The sequence below is a fragment of the Austrofundulus limnaeus genome, unplaced genomic scaffold, assembly GCF_001266775.1.
Source record: "Austrofundulus limnaeus strain Quisiro unplaced genomic scaffold, Austrofundulus_limnaeus-1.0 Scaffold43, whole genome shotgun sequence".
Lineage (NCBI taxonomy): Eukaryota > Metazoa > Chordata > Actinopteri > Cyprinodontiformes > Rivulidae > Austrofundulus > Austrofundulus limnaeus.
Window position 1 is genome coordinate 1767932 of NW_013952445.1, and position 9702 is coordinate 1777633.

The following is a 9702-nucleotide window of genomic DNA, read 5'->3' on the forward strand; positions in this document are numbered from 1 at the left end:
GACTGAGACACACACACACACGCACACACACACACACACACACACACACACACACACACACACACACACACTTGAATTTTCTTCAGGAGCTGAGCTTGGAGAAGCAGCACCCAATATGCCGCCTGTACACTTCTCCCTCTCCCTTCCTGGCTCACCTTTGATGTGCTCCCGAAAATGTCATCAGGCGTCAAGGAAAGATTCTTTTTTAACAGTCCCCCCCACCCCACACACACACACACACACACACACACACACTACCAACCCTCCAAATACACACTCACAGAGCACAAACACACATCCACCCACCGCGCATATGAGCAAGACAATTTGCTGTTGCTCACTCATCCTCACCACTACCTTGAACCCCCACCTCCCGACTCCGTCCCCCGCCCCCCTCCCCAATCCATAACAGAACACGTACCAGTCTCTACTGCTATCTGGTAGCCGGCCTCCAGTCTTCGGGATGACCTTTCCAGCTTCTCTGTGTTGTCCAACAGATGTGCTCTCTGCAATAAACAGAAGGGGGGGAAAATAAGAAATGCTCGAAACAAACAGAAAATAAAAATTAACTGTGAGGGTTGGGACCCATTTCAAAGAAACACATCAAGACTGTCACCTAAGCAGACAGACCACATCCACGGTGACAACATAATTCAACCAGCTTGCCAATAACCTTCATGGATGACAATGTTTTGTATGCTGATGGAATATCAAGCAAATGCAGGTTGAGGCTGACAATGAAGACGGTGCCGCTGCCTCATCTTAGACATAAAAAGACAAACTACATGAAGCTTTGTTGTATTGTTTTACAACTATTTTTTCTGCATAGAGAATTACTAAAGCAGTAAACAAAGAAGGAGAGGAAAATTCAGTCTAAAAGGCTTTCAAATGAAGTGAAATCCTGTCGGAATAAATGAAATCAACCTGAAGAAAAAAGGGGGCGATGAAGTGTACAGCATCTACTTCACAAAATATACAGTGGCATACTTTAACATATGTTTAGGATCTTACAAATACATTTAAATCMCAATTGTACATAAATAACAGGTGCAAACTCTTTCCAGAGCATTAAAAGCACCTTTTGCAACTTTTTTGTGGCAAATTAGTTGACCAAAACTACAACTCAACACGTTCCATTAGCTTCTTCAAAGYCATCAACAACATTTTAAAWGTACAATAAAATCACATCAAACAGTAAGTTTCACAACTGAATAAATAAGCATTTTGATCCATTCTTATCAAAGTGGAATTTTGTGTCTTTCAAGATTTGAAGTAACTGGAAAATTGTGAGCAAAGGCAGTTAATAGCAGCTTCTTATAGTTAAATCTCAGATTTTAGTTTAGTTTGTTGTAACATTAATGCTTGTTAAGAAAGCTGATTTATTTAATGAACCAGCACACTGGTTTATTTTTAAGATGGCAATTCCATCATAATAAAACACCAATACATTTTWTGAGTGTTTGTGTCAAACTTTCACTAAGTGACTGGAACATTTATTTGGATTGGGACTGAACTGGTGAGTGCTTTGTGATTGTTCTTATTTTYCTTTTAAGACAACTGATAATTGTAAAACATAAAATACAAGTGTATTTCCCTAAAGCCTTAAAACATTTGTGACACAACCTGTTAATTTATTTGTTTTCCAAATAAAAATGGCTGACGTCTTTTTTTTATTTCTTTTATCTCATTCTTTGTAATGCTAATAGATAATATATTTTAAATATTAACTAAACCTTTACTTAGGTCATTTGAGGCACATATTAATAAATTAATATATAAATAAATTTGCACAACCATCTAAATTGACATTGCCTGGAAAACATTCACATTGACAAGGTGTCAAAACTATCATGTCTAATGCGAACTAAGTTAGTGTTTGTTAAATTCAAAGTTTGTACCACCTATTTAAATTACAAACATTTAAACAACCATAATAGTCTCTGATTATCCACTATACTGAAAAAAAATTGTATAAGTTGAAATTATAACCCAGCTTTCATTGAATTCATACATCATATACTGTAGTAMTATAGAATCATAAACAGCAACATGGAAGAGGGCAACATGGAAGAGTTCAATTTTTACTCCAAAGTTGTTTGTTTTGATGGCTTTTCTAATGTGCCATGTTTAAAAAACTGATCAAATTGAACACTTTTGACAGTAAAAAGCAACTCCGTGAATGACAAAACCCTACTGACAAGGTTTGATGCCCATCACATGAGCGAAGGGGACAGGGGAAGAACTGAAATCTCTAGCCTAGCTTGGGCTGTCAAAATGTGTACCAGCTAATCACTCATAGGAAATGAAAAATGTGGAGAAAAAAAAAGAACCAACGACACACTTTTCAAAGTCTGACAACAAGAGGGATGGGAACAGAGCAGGGAAGAGAAAACTCCCTCTGAACTCCTTTCCTTCCCTCTTTTCCTTTTTCTTTGAGTTGCTGACAGATGTCATTTAAAATTGCAGAGATAGTTTTAATAGTTAAAGGGAGGGCAATGGGAGGATGGAGGGATAGGAGGACGAACGAGTGAAGAAATGGAGGAGCAAATGGGTTTGCGGTAGGTGGAACCCAATGGCGAGTGGGACTGAATGATTCTTTTGGTGAAAGGTGTGGCAGGGGGCCTTTGAACATGGGTTACATATGGGTGTGGAGGTGGTAGTGGCACCAACAGACATGGTGGCAGTGTGCTTATGGGAGAAAATGGATACCAAGCTTGGGCTATAATGAGCCCCAATGGATCAGTTGAAATAGAGGGGACGTATTGACATGCAATGCTTACGCTAATACACCTAGACCATGGCTCCACTGTCTGTGTGTGCCTGGGAGCATGAAGCAGCCGGGGATACTGACAGAGCAGACGCACTCCCCGGGTTCTTCAAAGAGCTCAAGTGATTAGTATGTTATCATTACCATTCGAAACGTGATTTTCCTATTCCCTCTCGGCAAAGGTGACACGTCTCGGGGAGACGGCCGGCAGACTCGCTGCGATGGAAAGCCACTTCAAAAGCTTGCTCCTCCTGAATTTCTCTCTCTCTTTCTCTCTCTCTCGYTCTCTGTGTCTCCTCTCTCCCTCGTTCTGTCTTCTTTTAGGGGCCGGGAGGGGAAAAGCAGGGCGAGAGTGGGTGGGTGTGAGGGTGTGCTGGAGGGTAGCGGTGGCAACGGCAATGTGTATGGGTGTTCATTAGAATAATGTGTCCCGAGTTTGACAGTGRAAGAACCTGAAGGGAAAGGGTGAGAGTTCAGCCTCTGAGAATTCCGTAATGGCGCACTGTGATGGCCCTAATAACTGAACAATTCAGCCATGAATATAAAGTCAACTCATACAAACAAAACTAAGCATTTTTACTCGCAAGAAGCAGAAATTACAATCTTGTAAAGAAAACAGACACAGAAAGCAAATCTTTAAAACATCCACGTCAGCAATTGTCAGCTTGTTCCACCTCTTAAACTGCAAGAACTATACCAAAGCTTTATCAGTATTCTTCAAAATAATAAACACAAAAAACGTTTACTCAGGTGCAAGCTTATACTTAAAGCTTACCGTCAATTATCCCTTTTTTTAAAATCATATCAAATAATTTTTATGTGTCTCAAGGAGGCTTCAAGCGAAACATTTAAATTCAGTATATGATAAATAGTGTGCATCTGTGAGCGCACAGGTGTACCCCACCGCCACCACAGCTATTTCTGCCTATGTATGCCTTTTCATCTGACACCTACATTTTGAACAAAGATCTTCTTAGGAACCACAAAAATGGTGTTTTTTTGTTGTGCTCTTTCTGCGTCAAGAAAAACTCCTCAGTTGTAAGTTATTAACAGGGAGCCCCAGAACAATGCAGCTGTAGCTCAAAAGAAATCTCTATCCCCTCTTCTTTCGTTCTCCTGCCTTTTTTCAATATCAAACACAGGCGGTTACTATCACCATTTTCCAAAGTTCAGATGATTTCCTTATTATTTCAATAAGGGTGGGGGGAGAGTCAAAGTGAATAATGATGACAGCTGTGATTCAGACTGACTGTGTGATCTTCTGTGCCGTTTGTTTGGGACTTGTAAGACGAGGAATTACAAGTGTCAAACAGCTGTGAATATGGGTGCTAAATATTTAAACATGTTTTCAGCTGAAGGAAAAGAAAGTGTTTTTTTTAAAGCAAGACTTAAGTGTGCATAAGCTTTGCCAGCCTTTGAATCAAATGTAGGAAGAGAAGTGGGGTAAAAGACAGCAATGGCAACAAAGGCAATGAATCAAGTCTGATTACACAGACTGGACAACTCCAGAAAGACTAGACAAGTGAGATAACTGAAGCTGTCTTATGACCCTCAGGCTAGGAGGAAATGTACAAAAAAGGTGAGAGGCTAGAAGGGAAAATAAAAGTACAGCTAAATTAAAGCAAAAGGCTTGATAAAGTGGCATCTGGGTCAAATTTGTGCTCTAAATTATAGATAGGTGGGAACGAAGAAGGAATTGAATTACTGTGTTTGTGCAGAATTCCTTTACAGGAGACTAATAAGGAGTTCACACGAGGACAAGAACCACGACATGCCTTATAAACAGCCAAGGACACTGCTCTCAGWAAGGGTTTTTATAAACATTAAACACTACGATGCATTCAAAACAGTGCAATGACTACACCAACTTGTCATTTTGATAAACCAGGTGACCCCAGGGCAAGGACACTATTTACATGACAATAAAGTTATTAAAAGTTTCACTACAGCAAAGCATAATGGCAAAGGAACCAACATTGGCAGCACTGCTAAGAAATGTAAAAAATAAATGTTGAAACGCTTAGATTTTCTTGTGTCTTTAAATGTTTACAAGTTCATTAAATATCTTTAGAAATATCATTGTCTCACTTAAACTCACTGACAACAAATGAGCAAATATGTGTATCATTTTCCTTTTCAAAATAGCTTACGAATACTTTTTTAGCTTAAAATATATTAAAAAAATATAATAGCCTTTGAAAACATTTAATATTGTATGACAATGATAAGTATAAGCTTGCTGGACAGATGCTTTGTCAACTGATCAGGATATACGATGAGTTAAATGTTGTTCAAAGTGTACTGGCAAATGTTTTTTATTATTTTTTTGCAATTATAATGAAACTTTGAGCCACATCTGTCAGAGTATTTTTGCATCTTAATGTTATTTCTCTGTATTTTGACAGGTCAATGTGAATGTTTTTGCCAGCCTTGGTGTTTCTGCTTTTTGTCTAAGGTCCTACTTGCCATATAAACCTGTCCTGTAATAAATGGATACTTTGTTTTATTATAAAGTAACTCGCTTATTCCTAATATTGTTCTATAAAAGTGTTATGACAGCACAGATGAATACACTTAAAATGAATCCCTGGTTAAATTAAGCTGATATGTGATGAAGGTTTTACAACTTGACAGTGATTGATGAATAAACAAGGGAAATGTAAAGATCTTAAGAGTTAAGAAAACATTGTTGCAGCAGCCGGCACTCGTGTTTATAATTTGATCTATTAGAGTCGAATTTTTAAATTAAGACAAGAAGATCTAAACCAGATTTACCAAAATCATTATTTATCATCAGCATTGCTTTTATACCTGGACCCTTGCCTCAGATGTTATCTGTCAGAGAAGAGCTTCCGTTCATCAAAATTTAGCTCGAACGATACTGAGACTGGTTACGATATCGGTTAACAGTTATCGTAACAAGTATAACTTCTCGTATAAGTTATAGCTTGTGGTATAATTTATAACTTGTGGATAAAAGACTGGAGGTGGCTACAACATAATTCAAGTAGGTTTAAGACCTGCGCATGATGACTTTGTGACTATTTCGAGAGAAAAGTCATTGCACAATTTTTTTTCAACATGTTTAAAAACTAGCAACAAGACTAACTCAGGCAGGGATGTTGAGAACCTTACCCAAGTTTCAAGTCAATTTGGAGACATTCTGGAAAATCTTTGGTATGCTCACATTGTTGTCTTTTCACCAAAGTACAGTTTGTCAGATATTTCATTAGGACCTGAGAAATTTACATCAATTGAATCAATTAAGTCAATTCACAATAAAACTAATCTCAGGGCATCGTACAAAAATATTCAGAAATAAAAGTTACCCGTCTTAAGAAGCCATCGGATTGCACTGAATTTTCACCAATCCTTCATCCCGCACAGCACATTGGTGACAGTGGAAAGAAATGACTTTCTTTGAACAGGACAAAAAAAATTCAGCAGAGCTAGCTTAAAGATAGGCAACCATCTGCCTCGGCCGGCTGCATTTCATGTTGATGGGAAAAAGATGATCTTTATTGAGTTTGGTTGTTTCAAACAGCTAAACGCAATAAAAGCACCAATGAAAATAAAGTTAAAACATATAAAACTTCATAGGGTGCCACTCCTATGTTTATCAAAGAAGTTCAGTGTGTTGCACCAAATAACTGAGTTTACTTTACGATGGGCTTGAAGTGTTTGTCTTCAAACAGGTGCATCAGAAATAAAAACTCATCCCCACTTTCTGATATTTAAGAGTGCAGGAACATAAAACTAGTATATTGTGAACTTATTGGACCTTTAGGTTGTGCATTCAGCCATGCAAATGAATTTATTTCAGAAAGGAAAAAGAATAAATATTTAAACAGTAAGGGAAGCACTTACCTCTTCACGTAACTTTATCAACTACATCATGATAGCAGAAACAGGAAAAAGAGAGAAAGGCGGAAAGAGTAAAGGGCAGATACAAAAGTAAAAACATGGCAGCAGGACAGTCATTCCTGTGGCTAGATCGTAGAATTAACCTTGACAATTTATCAGTTGAAATGTTTAGCGTTAAGAAAACACAAGACAAACGCATTCAACAAAGCTAAACAAGCTGCTCAGGCAGAATTTTCTGTACAAACAGAGATCAAGTCCTGCCGCTGTCACATTAAACAAGGAGAGAGACTGGATCGCTCTGCTTGAAACATCAGCTAACATTAAAAAGAAAGTCACATCACAGGAGCTAATACAGTAGGAGGAAAGATAAAAATGAGGAGAATATGGTTTTTACAGTATGTTCAAAATGTTGCAAAAAACATTTTTATTTGGCATTTTGCTCAATTCTTCAGAAAAAAGAAAAGATAAAAAGGAAAGTACATCTTTGGAGCTGAGTTATAGAAATGCTGAGGCACCGTTTTTGCACCTCTGTTTATTTACCCTGATACACTGTCAATATTTAATGTGGCTTTTTCGTAAAGGTGCATGCCATTCAAATCATATGCAGAAAGCTATACGAGACGAATATTGTATACAAAGACGGTGCTGAATATTTTTGGGACAACCACAGTACATAAAAAATGAATCTTAGCATATACATTTTTGATGATAAAGAATCACAAATATGATGCAAATATGAACTGTTTTTCTGTTCTAAAAAAATCCTGCTTTTTCAGTAATACATCAGACATCTTTGGAGAACTATATTCCCACTTGTAATTAATAATGGCCATTAAAATAAATTAAGTAGTTACCCATCTGATGTTTCCTTAAGGTAAAGTTGAAGATTTTGTCGGGAACAAACAAAAAATGAGTAAAAGTTTTAATTTCCTGAAGTTAGGCTCATTAGTATGTCTATTTATTATGAATGTAATTAACTGATTATTTAAGGAGAGAATTAATTTTATTCTAAATCACAAACTTGATGGTAAACAGAGTAAAACAGCCTGAAGAGGGTCCAGGAAAACATTTCTATTTAAAAATTGCAATAAAATCCTCAAAACAAAATATAACATCACTCTCAGCATATGATTTCCTTTGACGTTGATATTTCCTTCATCTTTAAGATCTACAGTCAACCCACTCAAAATATTGTGAATGTAATCAGAAATACCAGCATTAATTTTCACTAAAGCAACAAGCAACCAAAACCAAAATAAATCYATGCAGAAATCCATGTCTCAACATTTCCTCCTGTAATTTTAGAAGCACCTAAAAATAGATCATCCATCATTTTTGTTCACCATACAACTATGTCAATAGTACTTCACTGTAATGCTGGAACTGAAAAAAAAAAGATATTGTCAATATCTGTAGCGCATGAAGTAAACAAACAGAGCTGCATGCTTTTCTGAAGAGTTCTTACCCTTGAAAATGTTGGCAGTGATAAGACGCACTTTAGAGTGAAAACTGTCTTTATTTTTCTAAGCTGAGCTATAACTCCCCACTAAGAATGCATTATTGGAGAGGCCAAAGTTTAAAACGACAGTGTGAATGTGGTGATTTTGGGGGTCTGGCATCCCACACCCCAGCTTTGCCATCAGTCAATGGATACCAAACAAAACTTGTTCCAGCTCATTTGTGCTGCCTGACTGATTGCGAGTGCTCGTGAAGGCTTTATTAAAACCATACAAGACGAATGTTGAGCTGCATTTTTGCGTGCTTCTTCCCATCTTGCTTTATTTTTTTTTCTTTTCTTCAGGGTGATTCTTGTGTTGCTCAAGAGATATACAACAGTAAATAGAGAATATTGTAAATGGGTATAATTACTCCTGCATGAGCGACTTCCTTCTCTTGTGTTTTTGTGATTTCAGCCAGTATTCAAAATTGCACTGCTGCAATTTTTCTGTTATGATAATCAGCAATTTTTTTTTCAAACAAAAGATTTTTTTTATCCAATACGGAATTCGATACAAGTGGTAATCTGTTTTCTTTGTAGGCTGTAAAATCTGGTCCATGCCGGCTCAAACCAGCACAATCTCTTGTGGCCAAGCCTTCTGCTGTGACTGAAATCGAAACTATTCCATATAGTGTTYGTGTGTGAAAAATGGGTATGCATTTGTTCCTGTGTGTGCGCACTATCAGCATTTGTGTGTGTTGCATGCAGAAGGAAAAGGGAAAAATTGTGCAACGGTAGCCTACCACATTATTAAAAAAACTGAGTGATAGTGCCAATTCAGTCTCTGTCCGCATACAGATAACGAATAAATGCCGAACTCTATTAAACCGTCCTTTAACTATTATCGCAGGGCCAACACGCCAGTTTTAGAACTTATGACGGTTCCCTATTTACTTAGCAATAAATCCTTGCCATGTAACCAACAGATTTGTGACTGGTAATGATCTGTTCAGCCAAGGCTATATGAAATGATCCTGACCTCTTTCAGATCGTCAGGAATTAAATTGACCGACTTGCCCAGGCCCCCACCATCTTTTCCCCTTTCCTATCGCTGCCGTCTCCTTAGATTAAAAAAAGACCATAAAGTTCCGAGTACTCCACTCACAGCAAAACCAAGACAAGTATTATGTCTCAAACTTTTAAACTAAAAATAAAGCAACTGCGGCACCTGGAAGGAAAAATTTATATCCACTGTTTGCTTTTTCATCTCGCCTGAAATCTTTTCTTTGCCTTTGCTGAATGTGAGTATTTTGGAAAGCATTATAATTTTGAAGTCTTACATTTACATATGACATTTATTTTTTTACCCATTGTTTTGAATATTATTGTCATAAATTAACTTTATCGTGTATTCTTTTATCATACTTGTTTTGTCGATGTTAAAACTAATAAAATCCAAAACAAAAAATGTGTTTCAACATTTATCTTATTTTTTTATTACCACATTTGCTCTAAATTCTCAAATAAATATCTTTCAAATAGGTAGTTAAAATTTACAATTCTTCTTTTTTTCCATTGTTTATTTAGTATAAAATAATTAAGTGATCCCAAGAGAATAAGACAACATATATTT

At 36.9% G+C, this 9702-nt stretch overlaps 1 protein-coding gene across 4 annotated transcripts in view; it reads right to left on the bottom strand.

The window, feature by feature from the left end:
• The window catches only part of vti1a (vesicle transport through interaction with t-SNAREs 1A), a 120045-nt gene that overhangs the window by 84217 nt on the left and 26126 nt on the right, over window positions 1-9702 (bottom strand). For 2 of the 4 annotated variants that reach the window (XM_014007644.1, XM_014007646.1), the window contains exons 5-6: window positions 6635-6655; window positions 422-506 (exon numbers count right to left, since the gene is read on the bottom strand). In XM_014007644.1, coding sequence (XP_013863098.1) covers window positions 422-506; window positions 6635-6655 — 106 coding nt within the window. The remainder of the gene's footprint in view (window positions 1-421; window positions 507-6634; window positions 6656-9702) is intronic. The other 2 variants (XM_014007645.1, XM_014007647.1) reach the window with 1 other exon arrangement.